At 37.5% G+C, this 17,916-nt stretch overlaps 1 protein-coding gene across 1 annotated transcript; it reads left to right on the top strand.

Annotated features, from left to right (window-relative positions):
* Positions 1-174: 174 nt before the first annotated feature.
* Positions 175-15,906, top strand: LOC139719907 (selenocysteine-specific elongation factor-like). The gene is made up of 13 exons (XM_071631291.1): positions 175-222; positions 946-1,044; positions 1,695-1,826; positions 2,836-2,976; positions 3,592-3,769; positions 5,424-5,492; positions 7,055-7,144; positions 7,859-8,101; positions 8,674-8,732; positions 9,786-9,857; positions 10,533-10,689; positions 11,559-11,636; positions 14,703-15,906. The coding sequence occupies exons 1-13, from the start codon at positions 175-177 to the stop codon at positions 14,843-14,845; spliced, it is 1,509 nt and encodes a 502-aa protein (XP_071487392.1). The 3' UTR covers positions 14,846-15,906.
* Positions 15,907-17,916: the final 2,010 nt, after the last annotated feature.

Below are 17,916 nucleotides of genomic sequence, written 5' to 3' on the forward strand. Positions count from 1 at the left end.
GACCATTCTCTTTTTGTCCTGCTCTTTCTTTTGATGATGCTTCTGCTAATTATCATTATTGTTACCTTTTTTATTATTATTATTATTGTTTATTATCATTATTTCTTTTATCATTGTTATCATCATTACTGTTGCTGTTATATTTCTGCAGGAGCTCAGATAATAGATCTGATGATGCTCGTGATAGACGTCACCAAGGGAATGCAGACACAGTCAGCTGAGGTATGATTTATCTCAAGGGTAAAAAGCTGCACATAAGTGACCTTGAAATTTCTGCATGACACTTGATGTCAAAGCATAAGCCCTGAAATACAAACACACAGCACCTTCCTCTTTCAAATTAGAAATATCATGGACTAACTACATGTATGGCTTTACATAAGACTTTACCTATTAAGCATTACCCAAGTATAAGATAATCATCTTCATCATGCCTTTAACCTGTTGAGGATGGACTGATTTTGCTACAACATGCATTTCCCAAGACACCTGCCCGAGTATACTCGGGACTCCTCCTCAATGGGTTAATCACACCCCTTGTGATATTGTGTATTTTTGTTATAAATATGGATGTTGCAGTTGCCATATTTCATTGTCCGCATCCTGTGTGGAACTTTACATTGAGCTTCAAACCAGTCGTTACTCCAGTATTGATTTGTTGAAAAAGGGAAAAAAAAAGTGTTGAAATATTAGAAACAAATAAATATGTTTTGATGATCCCTTGAGAATGAAATTATCCCAAGAAAAGGTGATTGTGCTCTCATTGGAATTTCAAATAACATAAAATGCTATTGCAAAGAATGTCGTGTTTACTACACAATGCATAAGGTATTTTAAGTCTTCATTTGGCGTTGTATGTATGGAGTGTTTCGGCAACAATCTTTCTCACACTTCCTTATGAATTTTAAATGGTGACACTTATCTGTTGTTCTTTCTCTGTTTCAGTGCCTTGTCATTGGTCAAATTACTTGCGAGAAAATGTTTGTCGTCCTCAACAAAATTGACCTCCTGCCAGCAGACAAGAAGAAGCAACAAATAGAAAAGGTTATTTTGATTTCATACCCAAATGTTTCATTCCTAAAATTCTTTGAAAATCTAAAGAAATTAGTATATGACTGTATCGTCAGTTTATGCAGGTTATGATAGAAGTCCAGAAATGGCCAAAACTGTCATATTTCAAATAGAAAGCATGAAATATTGACATATTTCCGCTTTATTGTTAAATGCATTTTATGTTGTTCAATGAACTTCTTAAAAGAATTTATAATTGAAAAACGTGTGTGCACTGTGATTTAATTCTCTCAAGGACCGCATTGACATACAGATTACCATTATATTCACTGATATTCTTCATGATCACAGAGGAATGTCTATTCCTAATATTGTATTCATTACTGTCTGTGATGGATCATATTGATTTTGAAACATGCCTTGTCAAGCTTGTTGAGTTCCTTAGCATAAAGATATGCAATGCTTGTGAGAATGTACAGTGCACTTTGTTAAAAGTTGCAGACGAACCTGTTGAACTGTGTTTAGCAGTGTATTGGATGATAGCTCGCGCCTATGCTGTTCTGTCTCCAGATAGGGACCTTTATTGCTGTTGTGAAAGAGACTTATTTCTTGAAATACTTGTATGCCAATGTTTTTTTTTTCTGTAAAAATTAGTTTCTTGGTATTGTATAATGTTGATATAGATGACCAAGAGAATGCGAAAGACCCTTGAATCCACAAAGTTTGCCAATTGTCCAGTCATCGCTGTTGCAGCCAAACCAGGAGGGCCTGAGGCACCTGACTCGATGGCAGAGGGAATCGAAGACCTCATTGAAGTGAGCACTTTCGTAAAACTGTGCAATATTTTTCATACTGCAAAGATTATAAATCATAGAACACATAGTCTTAGGCAATAACTGAAATGAGATACCATACCTGTCATTTCAGAAATCAAATCCAAGTGAAGATACAGACCACATTTCCTCAGAGATGTAATCTATGAATACAAATAGACGCTTAATGAAATCTACAGCTGTGACGGACTATGATTTAAACTTGTACCAAGATACCATACAGAGTAGTCCAGAGCTTACAATATCGCAGAGTCTATCTGATGGTATTTGCATCATGCCACAGATTTCAGTCCTTGCATTAATTTATTGATGTTTTAGCAGTAGGAATGCTAATAATGCGAGAGGCATACATGTAGCTGTGTGGTATAATGATAATAAATGTTATAATGTGAAGAACTTGCGTAGCCTCAATTACATAAAGTTTCTATAACACACTTTACAAATAATGACACTAAATAAACAGACATTGACAATTAATTGTATTTTGAAAACCTCAATGGAGGTAGAATAAATGATTAACCTGTGAAAGAGATTGATAACTCATTCTGGTAATCACAGTATACTGCATGAACCAAAAATGTTTCCTGTTGTTGATCACTAAACCACAAACCAACATTCTTTGGAATATACATCAAACACAATAAAGGTGACTTGTACATTTGTATGTGGGCATTACAAAATTACTGTTTGAAACAATTGCAGTAGACGTGCTTATTCCATTTCAAATGGATTCATGGTTGAAGATGAAACCTTTCCATCTTTTTTATGTGTGTGGATAATGGTAATTTTGTATGCTGTGAAGATGCATTCTTACCATTAATAAAGCGGGATATTATGCTTTTCTATGTCCCTGTCATTTTACTTTTAGCTTATTACAGATTTGAAAAATAAGGGACTTTATACTTCACAGTTTGTCCCCTTATATGACATGCCCAAGTCATGTGAAAGTACATGTAAATCACATTATTTTCCATTTCATTGGAACTTGCAGGAAATCAAACGACAGACGTATGTTCCTCAGCGAGACACCAGCGGTCCATTCCTCTGCGCTGTTGACCACTGCTTTGCCATCAGGGGTCAAGGGACTGTGATGACCGGCACCGTTCTGAATGGGACCGTGGCCATTAACAATGTGAGTTTGAGTCTGGCTGTTGTACACCTCACCTCAACTTCGTTAAGAATGCGACAAGAATTTTTAATTGCATTGATATCAATTATGGGCTTGCTTTCTTCAACTAGGATGAACCAAGTCGGCAGCAATGCAGTTGGGATCATTTCGAATGTTTTGATGTTGCTTTCATTTTTTGAGAAAGCATCTACCTGCTGAGCAATGTGATCATCCATCAAACATGAAAGAGCATACACTATAGTTGAAATAGGAATATAAAGATTATTTTTAGAAAATTGGTTTTGAAATGCTGAGATATGAATAGGAAAGTAATCACAATAAAAGCTGGGACCCTTCTTTTATCAGGATCACTTTGTTTTGTTTTGTTTTTGAAGATCTCGGCCATTGCAAAAACCGATTTTTATCAAGTAAACTATGAATTTTTCTTAGTAGTGTATGCCCATTACCATTTCATAAAGTGTTTTCTAAATATTTTGAAAAAAGTTCAAAACTGGATCTTCACCTCAACCCATACTATACCATCCCTTTAAAGTGCTAGTGGAGTTTGTCAATTGACCAGAGTAATTGTTATGCATGGTTTTTGGTTGTTGTTTTTTCCTTCAATGGTTGAACTCTCAGACGGTGGAGGTTCCGTCGTTGCAGATTACGAGAAAGGTCAAGTCGATGCAAATGTTTCGCAAAAGTGTCAGCACTGCCAGTCAGGGGGACAGAGTGGCCCTGTGTGTGACCCAGTTTGACCCCAAACTGCTGGAGAGGGGGCTGGTGTGCACCCCAGGGATTCTCCCCACCATCCATGGTAAGAAGAAGCTGCTCTGAGACTAGGAATAGAGTTTGCAGCAGTTACCCAGTCATCGACATCAATTTCGATTATTTTCACATTTCATGAAATTTTTGAGTCTCACTCTCAGAATCGGTCTTGAGACCACTGTACAAACAAAATGTCAGTAGAAACTTCTCATGTCAGGTTTTGACTGTGTAATGTGAGTGTTTTAACTAGAAATGCAGACTTTACATTCTTTACACTGTACCATGTATGAACAACTCACCCCTCCCTGCCCATCATATATATGTGTGCTGAAAGATGGGGAAAAGGCATGAATTCCTTTAAAAAAAAAAGTGTTGGTACTCTACAGCCCGAATTCTCAAAGGTGGAATAACTTTATTACACCGCTTATTCCGCCAATTTATTACGCCTCTTATGCAAATAAGGCCCTCTTGACGTAAAATGACGCGATTTATTCCCCGGAATCTATTCTCAAAGCTGGAATAACTGATTCCCTGGAATAACTATTCCGCAGAATAGTTATTCCAGCTTTGAGAAATTGGGCCTCCATTTGGTGTCACAAAAGAACATTTTTATTTTTTTTTTTCAGTAGGTACCTGGTAATTGTTTATGGACAAAAGGTCATCCACTTGTGACTCATTTCTTACATTTTCTTTCAATGATACGGCACTGATGCTATTGTGTCTCAGAAAGTACTATCCAGTGGCGGATCCAGACGGGGGCGCACTGGGCGTACACTGTGCCCCCTCTTTATTTTCTTGTTAAAACAAAAGAAATAAACAAGAAAAATATGAGCCCCCCTTCAATTTTGTAAAAGCACCTCCCCTGGATCTGCCCCTGCTATCAAACTGCTCTACAAGCATGTGTGTCAAGCATTTGAGCATGGCTTATGATATTAGATACAGGGAAAGCAGTTACATGTATGAAGGATGTAATCCACACATGTTCTCTTGCAAGTGTATGACACTGTGGTTATGTTATGACGCTGTTTCTGATGATGTGAAACAGATTGAGTGACTGAGTACAGAGTGTAATCTGATGACCATGTTTTGGTGTGATCAGCTACATCAGGTTTGGTTTGGTTTCATCTCAGATTTCTTTGTGCTTTCTATTTCAGCTTCCTCCTTTGCAAACAAGAATGGTCAATGTTATTGCGGTTATGATAGATTAGCAGTTATGTTATACTGTGGCTGCCTACTTGGAAAAGTAGAAAAATCACATGAAAAATGCACCTATTGAAGATTGTGCGTATTGTGCATGAAAATTTGAAATGGAGGATGAACCTGATTTGAAACATTGATTAATTGGATGATTGATTTCAAGATTGAAGAGATTAAATTATTATTGGTAAACAGTCATGATGGCCAGAATGAAAATTGTTTGTTTTTGTGTGTGTGTGTGTGTGTGTGTGTGTGTGTGTGTGTGTGTGTGTGTGTGTGTGTGTGTGTGTTTTGATAATAGAAGCCAGTTTAGAAACATGGGTATACCTTGTACATATCTCTGAAAGATGTCCATATGCAATGTAGCAATTACCAGTTTACAAAAAGTTCAGGTGGTGAAGTTTTCCTCACTTGTATTGGATACAATTTGTTTACAGTAAAGAGGTCTTCAGATATGCTGAAATCGTTTCATGTTATTTTCATTCTGCATGTTGTTCCTATTTCAGCTGCCATTGTTTCTGTTCAAAGGATTCAGTACTTCAAAGGCACATGTCTCAACAAGTCCAAATTTCATGGTGAGGTGGTGTTTTTGTTTTTTTCGTTTGTTTTGTCTTGGCTTTTACTTCTTTACAAAGGGCAGTATATATATATGAATTTTTAGAATATATATATATAATTTTTTAGACTTAATCATTCATCTGCAATGTATTTGATATTGCTAAGATCATGATGGCAAATGTGTAGTGGAAGTAGTGTTTGCATCATTTTCCCTCTCTCACATTTGATATACCATGATATGGTGTAAAATTGTTAGTTCTGATTGTAACTAAATATAAGTATCTGCTGATATCCATTGTAATGTTCTTCAAAAATGATTGGAAGTGGTGATTCTAACATTGTAGAAAATTGTATATGACAACTGAAGCCTTGTATGTTCCAAAATAGTACAACATTATAACAGATCATCTGTTCTGCAGAAGATAGTTATGTAAATGTAATCCATGTGGCATACGTGGGATTTTCATGCAGTTGATAATTGCGGTGTTTTTTGTTTGTTTCTGAGTTGTTGACACTAACCTGGGCCCTGTCACATAAAACTGTGGTAACTTCACAATTAATGGTAACTCTGAAATAATTGATAATCCTTTTCTCATTTCTTGGGTTTGTTGGCTCCCATTATTGTGACACTGGTCTGAAAAATACAAAGTTGCATTGGTGCACTGGTGAGGGTGCTCCAGTGTGACACTGGTATAAAAGGTGCAAAGTTGAACCTATTTTTCTAGAGTGTAGGCCTATAATATATACATGTCACAGAGATGTGGGGACATCCAGCAATGTACCTTGAATTAAAGGACAAGTTCACCTTCATAAACATAAGGATTGAGAGAATGTAGCAATATTAGTAGAACACATCATTGAAAGTTTGAGGAAAATCAGACAATCCGTTCAAAAGTGATGAATTTTTGAAGTTTTTGTGCAGTACCCGCTGGATGAGAAGACTACTGCAGTGTATGAATAACTTAGATGTCACATGCGTACAACAATATAAGGAAAATATAAAGAGAATTTCACAAAATTCCATCTTTTGAAAAAAGTACACATTCCCCTGACTCGTTACCGATAAATGTTATGGGTAATATTATTCCCCCTGCCTTTAGAAAGAGGCAAGTCAATTGCCCTTTTATTATGCGAAAAAAGTGAAAATATGCTGAATTTTCTTTTATATTTTCTTTATACTGTTGTACGCATATGACTCACAAGCTGTAGTAGTCTCCTCATCCAGCGGTTCCAACACAAAAATTAAAAAAATTCATAACTTTTGCATCGATTGTCCAATTTTCCTCAAACTTTCACTGATGTATTCTACTAATATTGTTGCGTTTTCTCAATCCTTATGTTTATGAAGGTGAACTTGTCCTTTAAGTACATCAGGAATATCACTATGATCACATGTCGAAACAGATATATTTTATTCTATTTCAGTTTGTTACGCTCTATGTATTCTTCATGGAGAAATATTATGATTGATTGTAGATTTACCATTAGGCCTATTTGTTGTAGAGTTGGCATAGTTTAGGCAATGGAACTCAGCTACTTTTAATGTGTTATATTTGACATCATATTAAATCTGTCACAGTTACCATGGGCCATGAGACAGTAATGGGCAAAGTGTCATTCTTTGGTCCTGCCCCTGGTCACAAGTACAAGTCACATGATGAAGCAACAGGTAAATAGTAGAGTCTAGATTTTTTTTTCTGCATTGTGCATTTTAAACCCAATATGAACCCAATATCCCTGCACATGAATCATTGTAGGATCACTTATAAATGATAAGACCTGAATTCTGCACATTTTTCTGCAATATAGTTTATGCAGTCTAGCCTTAAGTACTGATGTAATACAGAAGTACATGTACATGTAGGTATACTCATATCAAAATAATACTTTATGAAAAGCAATTCTATGACAATTTTTTTTTTGTACACCACCTTTGTGTGTGTGCTACCAGTGCTAATCTGCCTCACTTTCAAGTCCAATCTCTGCTACCTTTCTCTTCGCCTTTTTCAAAGACACTATTAAATGCTGTAAAGATTGTCAACAAATGGAGATCAGCATGAAGGCCATGCACCACTCCTGTTGAATAATGCAGTCAGTCACTTTGACCAACACATTCTAGGCCACTGGTGCAAAATGTATATATGCATTATTTTAGCTTCTTTGAGCAAATCAGAGCTCTGCTGGTTGATTGTAAATTATACTGCCAAACACTCGCTGTTGGCACAATTCAATAATTCAAAGGCATAGTTTGGACAGACCTCCAAAGGCTCTATTGCTAGGACTTTGCTAGTCCAGAGTGACGTACCCTCTGCTTGCTTCTCATGCAATCACTACAACCTTTGGCAAAAGCTACAGGGTCTTTCTCCTTCTCATTTGCATTCAGGCATTGATTTCGACGTTGAGTACACGTACCAGGAAGAGCTGTTGGCGTTAGACCCAGGTGAGCGGGTTTCCAACAAGGAGAACGTTCCGGGAGCGGCATGCGGCAGCCGGGCAGATGAGGAGGATGATGGGGAAGAGAGGCCGGAGCTGCCTAACCAGCAGTGGGCTCTCCTGGAGCTGGAAAAGCCGGTGGCCTGCCCCAGGAATTGTCTCATCATCGGCTCCAAGCTGGACACCGACATTCATATCCTCAATGACACTACGGGATAACCTCCCTCTAGTCTGAAAATAACAGACTCTGATTTGACATTTGTTTGACCAGACATCATATCTGTCCAGAATTCCTTTTATACCAAAAGGAAAAAAAAAAAAAACCATGAATGAACGAAAAAAAGAATGAATGATAGACATATGATTGCCTCAGTCAAATATCGCAAGTGGTTCATATGTAGTTTGACTTTGCTCTATGTTTCCAACTTCACGCTTGTGAGCAGTAAAGAGTTGGCATGCAGTTTGAAGATATATAACATTTGCAGGCTTCGGAATTACTTTTTTTTTTTCAGTTGGTTTTGTAAAAGAGGAGGGGTAAAATGGGATTCACTGAAAGTAAAGACACTTGAACGATAGGAAAAGATGGTTCTACTTTTTTATGTGTGTTGTCATGACATCAGTCTCTCAAACTATTGTGCTTCATGTTCTACATGTATTTATTCCAAGAGTAAGAGGGCACTCACACAAAATGAAACCCTCCTGAAAATAACAGCTTTTACAGTAGATTCATGTATTTGCCTCAACGTTTCTTAACACTGCCCTCACATGCCAACAGCTGCCGACTAGCATTCCACGGTAAACTCCTGCACGCCATGACAGACAAGGTAAGTGGCCAGTATGTCTACAGCTTACCAATTACCAGACTGTATAAATGTAATCTTAATTTTGAAGCACTATACTGTATAAATGTAATCTTAATTTTGAAGCACTATACTTGCACTTCTTCTGTGTGTCACTGATGAATGCATCCTGTCAGCAGAATGCTTTCAATGACAGAAAAGAAAAGAAGAAAAAGAAACCCTAGTTTACACTGCTCTGCAATCATTAAGGAAATAAGTTTTACTCCACTGGAAGTATACCATGGGTAGAGGCTGGTTCTTAGAGAGTAAGCAGTAAAGCCTTGGCAAAGGGTGAAAAAGAGCTGCCTTTGTGTACATGTGGTATATTTCCAGATTGTTCCAAACATGTTGGAGAATGTTGAGATAAAAATCTGGTGGAATTGATATTAGAAATTTGAATACATGTACAATTGTATGTCTGTTTTGCAAGGCCGTTTGTTGAAATGACCTTTCATCAACTTAAGTATGCCCATCAATTAACTTATGGTGGGAACTGGTGGAGTTATTGAATATGTTATGTTTTCATCAACGACTGGACAAAAACTTGATTTGTTCAAAATGAAGAAATCTGACAAGCTTCTTGGGCATTACTACCACTCTATTACAGTGCTCCATATCCATTTTTCTTTCATTAATGTTTGTGTTTCATATTTCCTCTTCAACTATCAGTTTACAATATTTTTGTTCAGAAAGGGATGGGTCAACTACAGGCTGCATTCACAACAATATTAAAGTTTGCAATATTTAAGTGTGCTCTCATTAAAAAGATTTTTTTTTTCTCAGTTATGCTTATAATCTTTGAGCAGTTCATCAAAAGTCACTTGAATAGATCTGAAATTACTCTGACATGTACAGTACTTCAAGTTACATGATGCCCTTTCATATTAGAAATGAATTCAGCATAGTAATATCTGACATTAAAATCTCTGTTATGATATGCTGACAGCTGTTGCTACAATGCAACTGAAAAGCATTTATGCATCTGTAGGCCCTATGTGGTATTATGCTATAAAGTCTTTATTTTTTTTTCTCTTCCAGAATTATGCAGAAACAGTCTTGCCAAAGCTGAAGATCTACAAGTTAAAGTCCAAGGGAGGAGTTGTAGACAGGGTGAGTGCAGGAACTTGTGGAGAAACACCCAACTTTAAACAACCAAATTCATTGAGATGAAAATTACAGTGTGATATCAAACTCTTACTATAAACATATATGTGTTATATAGATATAAGATGTAATACATTTGTATGTTTCAATACAATGTTGCCAACTTGTTCCTGACCACATGTTTTAAGTTCATAGCCATCACCTTTCGGGGTACTGTAAAAATGAAAATTTCACGGTGTGAAAATTTTGCACATTTCACACAACGTGCATCTAGCGCAAAAATAAAAGCATGCAAATATTTTTGCTTCCTCTTTGTAGGCCTAGTACTACTACTAATTCATATTTTGATTCTGCAGAGTTAAAAACACACAAAATATACCAAACGCAGCGGAGCACAAATGATTATTAAGCCGAAAATTTCTGCTTCTGCAGCACTGACATTATTTGAAAATTATCAAAATCTGTCACCTTGAAAATCTAATGAGTACTTGATGTTCTCAAGAATTGAGAAAATAACTGGATTATAGGTCTCAGTGAATTACTTAATGCAAATAAGGAAGTCATACACATCTGTAGTTGAAAAAAATGTGGAACTTTGAAAGTGGGGGAACTCTAGCTGTAACATATTTGTTATTAACGAGTGATGATGATGATGATGATGAGGGTCTGTCCTCAATCCAGATGACCGATGAGCATCACATCATCGGGCGGTCCATGTTTAAGAAGGAGACTAACCTGGAGAGATTCATGGGGTTGATGGTCTACCTCTCTACCGGGGAGCTCGGCTTCATCGAGAGGGGGTTTGGACAGAGCGGCAAGTTTAGTGTCCACATCAGAGGTGAGCCACAAGGATATTTCATACGCTGGAAGTTCTGTGAAAACACATCAGCCAATTCACATTGATAACATAGTTTTAATCGCATCCGCGGTTTAGATATAAATAATCCAAGGACTGAAACAAGTGTGCAGTAGGCATTCCTTTCACATGCACATATCAGTGCCCATTCATTATTAAATTTTGATGTCTATTGGTGTACGCAATCTGTCATTTGCACTGATAATGTTTGCATAATCTATGGACTACATTTTACCATGTAGACTGCCCTTGTGAATTATAGCTAGCATTCAGTTTTATTTTGTCCATCATCTTTACACCAACTTCTATAAATGGTGTTTGTCTCTATTGTTTAATTCAATTCATGAGTGTCTTAATTTTGTTTAACTCCCATCTGTAAATAGTAGAGTATACAGGGACTCCTGCAAAAGTTGCCAAGAGAAAAAAACATACAACACTTCATAGGACAAATGTACATTTTTCTGCCTCCTTTCATTTGTTGCTCATTGTCAAGGTATAAAAATAGTGCAATACAAAGTACATGTAGTTTGTTATTAGAAAGCCTCATGAAAATGTATGTGCATGTTTTTGTGTATGATATGGATGTATGTATGAAGAACACGGTCTTTTGTGGTTAACTACATTTTACAATTAATAGCATCTTTCCTTACTTTGAACTGCAGTGAAAGCTGGGGATCCTGTTTTATGCACATTTTTGTGAAATTGTTGAGGTCACAGCCCATTATATTGGCTGTTTCTATGAGTAACTATTGACAAACTTTGTATTACATTACATATGTACATGTCAAAGTGTAAGTGTGTGTGGATACTGCCCTCACTGTTCTATCTTTGCCATGTGTTTGTCTGCACAGAGGGACTGAAGGAGGACACAGTTCAGATACTCAAAGCCATGGGAGGAAAGCAGAAAGGCAAGAAGGGTGCAAAAGCAAGTGAGTTCATGATTCTAGTCATTCTGTCTTCAAAGGACTGTACTTGCTGTATGTATCAAATGTGACCATGCATCACAAAACCAACAAGAAGTCGTCAGATATGGATTTTTAATTAAGGGCAGATTTATAAAGAGCAGACTCTAAGCTTTAAAATGATGAATAACTCAAATCAAATGGACTCCCCTAACCTATCCAAATGCTAGAAAGAAAGCACACACTCTGGAAAAGTGTGAACTGAGAAAAGAAGCTCTGAAGTACGTGGTCTATTCAAGCGCCTAATCTTTACCAAGCCATGCTAGCTGTGCAATGAAAGGGACAAAAGACAGGGTGCATACCACCAGAGCAACAACAATGAAGGGATTATCACATTAAGCTGAAGTTGAGCATGTTTTATTAACATATTCTGTCCATGATTAATGCCAACTTTCAAAGCAGTAGTGTTATCCTTTCAAAAGTTATTAGACTTGAAAATGATGAGTGTGTAAAGGATTTCAAGAAATAAAAAGGGGACTCTAAGACATACCCAATCATTCTATTCTTCCCCATAGAAATGTTGTAGAAAAACTGCTGAAAACACACTTTCCCATCAATGTATAATGTAGAAGAAGGATAACTCTTTCAGAAAATATGACAAACTCAATATGTGACCGTGCACCTCAAAACGAACATAAAGTCGCACACACTGATTTTGCGTAAGGACTGAAAATAAGTGAAATGGGTCAACCTAGCCGAACTTGACTTTCTGTCCCCGCCGAACGAGTTCGAGCAGGGGACTATGAAACGGGCTCCGTACGTGTGTGTGTCCGTCTGTCCGTCCGTCCGTCCGTCTGTGCGTCGTGAGTGATCAAAATGTTCAATTTGCTTCTTCTCTGTCATTTGTGAGCCAATTTTGATTCTGTTTGCTTTATATGATAGCACTACATGGGAGCTTTGAAACTTCTGCACAGAATTTCAGTTGTGACCTTTGACCTTGACCTTTGACCTATATTGTACATTTTGCAAAAAAATGCTACTCCTTCGCCATTTCTAACCTGATTTCGATTCCGTTTGCTTTATGTGTTGGCACTAGGTGAGGGCTTCAAAACTTCTACACAGAATTTTGACCTTTGATTTCTTTGACCTTTGACCTTGATTTTTGACCTATATTGTACATTGGCTACAAAATGCTACTCCTTCGCCATTTCTAACCCGATTTCGATTCCGTTTGCTTTATGTGATGGCACTAAGTGAGGGCTTCAAAACTTCTACACAGAATTTTGACCTTTGACTTCTTTGACCTTTGACCTTGATTTTTGACCTATATTGTACATTTTGCTAAAAAATGCTACTCCTTTGCCATTTCTAACCCGATTTCGATTCCGTTTGCTTTTGGTGATGGCACTAGGTGAGGGCTTCAAAACTTCTACACAGAATTTTGACCTTTGACTTCTTTGACCTTTGACCTTGATTTCTGACCTGCATTGTACATTTTGCTACAAAATGCTACTCCTTTGCCATTTCTAACCCAATTTCACTTCCGTTTGCTTTATGTGATGGCACTAGGTGAGGGCTTCAAAACTTCTACACAGAATTTTGACCTTTGACTTCTTTGACCTTTGACCTTAATTTTTGACCTATATTGTACATTGGCTACAAAATGCTACTCCTTCGCCATTTCTAACCCGATTTCGATTCCGTTTGCTTTTTGTGATGGCACTAGGTGAGGGCTTCAAAACTTCTACACAATTTTTTGACCTTTGACTTCTTTGACCTTTGACCTTGATTTTTGACCTATATTGTACATTTTGCTACTAAATGCTACTTCCAGGGGACATATTTTACGCACCGCGTAATTTCTACTTTTCCTTGTTCATATTTTCTGAAAGAGCGGGTCTTCTTTTACATTATGCTAAAATTTGGTATCATAAAACGGGCAGGAAAGTGTGTTTTTTTAGCAGTTTATCTCGAACATTTTTGGTAGAATAGTGTGATTAGGTGTATCTTTAGAATCCCTTTTTCATTTCTGAAAAACCTTGTCCACGCTCTTCACTTTCAACTCTAATAACTTTTGAAAGGATACTGCTACTGCTTTGTAAGTTGGCATTTATTATGGACAGAATGTGTCAATGAGGCATGCTTAATTTCAGTTTAATCTGATAATCCCTTCATTGTTGTTACTCTGGTGGTTTACTTCCTGTTTTTTGTCCCATTCATCGCACAGCCAGCACGGTTTGGTAAAGATTAAGCGCTTGAATAGACACTGTACTTCAGAGCCTCTTTTCTCAGTTCACACTTTTCCTGAGTTTGTGCTTTCTTTCCAATATCTACACAGGTTAGGAGAGTCCATTTGATTTGAGTTATACATCATTTTAAAGCTTAAAATCTGCTCTTTCAGAATATGGTCTTAACTAAAAATTCATGTCTGGCGACTTTTTGTTTGTTTTGAGGTGCAGGGTCACATATTGACTTGGTTGACCCATTTCACCTTTTTTTGAGTCCTCGCGTAAAATCAAGGGGTGTGACTTTTTGTTTTTTGTTTTGTGATGTACGGCCACAAATAGTAGAGCATGTCCATCCAGTTCAAGGTAGTGTTGGTGAACAAGTGAAGACAAGGTCATCGTGCATTGTAGGCGTAATCAAAATCATTTCTATTCAGTTCCATTGTGTGCAGGCCATTCCATCTGTCGCATAAATACAGGTTTGCACTGGTAATTACTGTTGCAGTAGAATTTCATCCATGTGATCATTCACCTCTCAGAGGCAGATTCACACCAGGAATAAACCTGATGGTGTGGTGTCAGAATGTGCACATCTAAGTTAAGAGCTCAGTGTAAAATTGAATAATAAGCTAGTTTAGCAGTGATAAGAAATTGTTTGAAACAAGATGTAAAGCCTTGCTAATTTCTTATTTTTATGATTTAAAAGATCATGAAAATCTATATTACTGACATACAGCATTAAGTTGTTATTTTTGTCATTAAGTTGTTATTCTTGTTTGAGCCTGATATACTATAAAAAGGTCAACACTATTTTTGTGCACCATTTCCCTTTGTACCACCCATGGACCGACTTCACCCCACCCTCCAGAGGAAGAGAGTGAAGGGCAAGGCCAGGCCAAGGAGTCACATGTCGAGCATCAGCCAATCGGGATCAGCCTGGATTTCAAGCGATACATCTACGACCCGCTGAAACTGAATGTTCAGTGGGTGACTTCCAAGTATCAATATTAAAAAATAACGCTTTCAGCAACGCCTACATCCCTCAGAGATTCCAACAGTGATGAAAACTCATGAACAGAGATTTTATGCTGCCTCACCCCATTTGTGGCGGAAGCAAAATTTGCCATAGGACAGTGATGTAAGTCTCCATGTATTCACATTATCTTGAGCTCTTTATAGTGTTGCAGAGCATCATGAATTATGATTAACTTTGAGCGAATCAAATGATGGGATCAAAATTTTTGTCAAGCAGTTGTTTTTTTTTTTCGTTTCTCCTTCAACTCTTAGTAATTGATTCATCTGTGCAGGACACCAAATGCTCATTTTTCTTGGTTTATAAGTGGCGAAAGTTTTGTTGCAGATCACATCATGAACGAGTATTTGAACTGCTCAGTTAAAATTTGGAAAGTAGGAACAGTAAATCAAAAAAGTGGAGTTATCGGTCATGACATCAGTGGTTCCCATAGTGACCATCAACGGTTGTAGAAGTTGAAATGGTGTGTTCACAGGACAGAGGCCTTTTGGGAGTTTCTTTTACTATATACATGGTATGATTTGATGCACATGTACATTGTATGTGTACAAATTTTGCAGGGTGTTTGATGTTTGCAAACTTAGCAGCTTGTGACTGTATTGCCTAAAAAAATGTAATATCTTCTCTAAGGTGGGAGATCAACAATGTTACTCTTGAAAAAGGATCATGATTTAGTCTCATTCCAACTGTGTGATTGTTGATCACATATTCAACCACGAGCAAAAGTGTCCTTATGTTTATCAATTTGTGGAATATACTCGTGGCATTATACAGGTGGAACTGATGGTGAGGCATTTGCTCCGGTAGTCTCCTGTCCATCAACGCATTTTATGGGTCATAGAGTACCAAAGTGATCATGTCACTCTTTTGTCATACATGTGATGTACATGTAGCTTTGTACTGGTTCCAAATGAGATCCTTCTACAATGCTTCGGGCAATGAGTGAGAACCGGGTAAAAGCATGGTTAGCAACCATTGTGTTCACAGATAATTGGGGCTGCATGAGGTTGTATAGAACTAGTTTACATGGCGACGAATTGTTGAGATGTCACACAACAGTACATTAATACTGTTAACAGCAGAAAGACCACAATGTTTATTGACTGCTTACACCAACAAGAAAAGGGCTTTCAATCCATTCTGATCCACATGGAGTCACAACTCCACGAGAAAAAATAAAAGGAAGTATGATAAGAAAAATATGAAGATATGACTGTGACTGCTTCATTGCCAACTTGCTGTTCATTTTTCTTTTTTCTTTTACTGTCTGAAATGGAAAGGATCCCCCCCCAAAAAAAAAAAAGCTGTGAAATTGATTTGATATAAATGAAAGGTATTTCAACTTACATGTACGTTACAAAAGCAAATTTCTTCTCTTCTTGGCTGCAGTGATAACTACAGATCAGTGAAAGGACTTTCACATACCAGGGGCAAATCCAGTAATTCTGTAAAGATTAAAGGGGGCGCACGCACCCCTCCCCCATTTTTTTCTATTTATTTCTTCTGTTTGAACAAAAATAAAGGGGGGGGGGGGCAGCGCCTGGTGTGCTCCCCCTGGATCCACCACTGCATACCAAGTATTGCAGTGTGTAAATTTCATGCGAGTGATCAAATCAATTCAAGAGACCTAACAACCTACAGTAATATTGCTATCTTGTTATTGTGATGGGTGGGGTGTATATTGTCTGCATAGGACAGGAATTTACCAATCGCATTTGGAATTTAATCTGCCCTGAAGCTTTAAGCACTCGGTATGTAATATAATGTGCTTCTTGGGTACATCATGAACTCCACAAAGGCAAGAGTATACTATAGTTTAATGGGAGCCCTCACGCCCCCCCCCCCCCCCTTGCATACACCCATGGTACAGTGCATTCCCGTTATGAGGAACACGGTTATAACGAAATTACAGTTATAACGAAGTTAAAATTGGGGCCGTAACGTTATTCACTTTATGTATTTTTATTGTTTATTTGTTCGGTTATAACAATATTTCAACATAACGAAAAGAAAACTGCCGGTCCCGAGAACTTCGTTATAAGGGGAGTCCACTGTAGTAACACGCCGGGATGGACAATTGGTGTGTAATTCTGAAGTACATCAGAAACTCCCTAGAGCCAAGAGTATACCCCCACAAGACTAGTCCGAGTATACTTGTCCATGTGTCTGTGGGATGTGCATGTTGTAGCAAAATTAGCGTGTCTTCACTCAACGGGTTAATGGAGGCACAGCTCCATCACCACCTTTAAAACTTAAAAAAAAAAAATTCTACCTAGAATTCCTGCTGTAGGCATCTGCACCATGCCTGCAGTATGCCAAGCATTCTGCCAAAATATCTTCAGTTACTTCCTGATTTAAATTTTGCACTTGATGAGCTCAACACAGGCCATTGTGGGACAGAAACATACTGTGTTAACTCAACCATCTTCTGTGCTGAAAAATCATAAATTTCCCCTCGGCAATATATGTGCAATATCTGACATCTATGTATGCCTGTATCTGTAGGTGCGCTAAAGCATTTTTTTTTTTTTGTGAACAATTTATGTTTGCATATAATGAAGGTGAAAAAAAGAATAAAACCTCATAGATTATAGTGCTCAATGTTTTTACTAAGTGCCTAATGAATATTTTGTTCTTTATACACATACTCTGAGATTTGGGCACTGGATGAAGAGTTTCATGTATCGTGTTAAAGTTGGAAACCCCCACAGTACAATCCTTTCAGTGTTTTTATGTCATATGTTTAACAAAGTTCCATGGAATGGAATTGTAGAAATAAAAGCTTCTTTTTATTCATAAAGTGATTGGGTCACTTCTTCATTATTGGAATGGGTGAAAGCCAATGTAATAGCGTCAATAGCATTATAAGAGTTGGATATGGAACTAGATTTGTATTTACTTGTGCACAGACAAGGGAGAGTGTATTCTAGTCTTGTCACTAGTGCTGTATTAACCCATAGAAAGACTAGTTCAGAGTACGCTTGGGAAGGTGCTTATGGAAAATGTGTGTTATAGCAAAATCAGCTTGTCCTTAACAGGTATAGCAGTC

This window comes from Diadema antillarum, unplaced genomic scaffold, assembly GCF_040938485.1.
Source record: "Diadema antillarum isolate AM-2024a unplaced genomic scaffold, OU_Dant_1.0 scf00000116, whole genome shotgun sequence".
NCBI lineage: Eukaryota > Metazoa > Echinodermata > Echinoidea > Diadematoida > Diadematidae > Diadema > Diadema antillarum.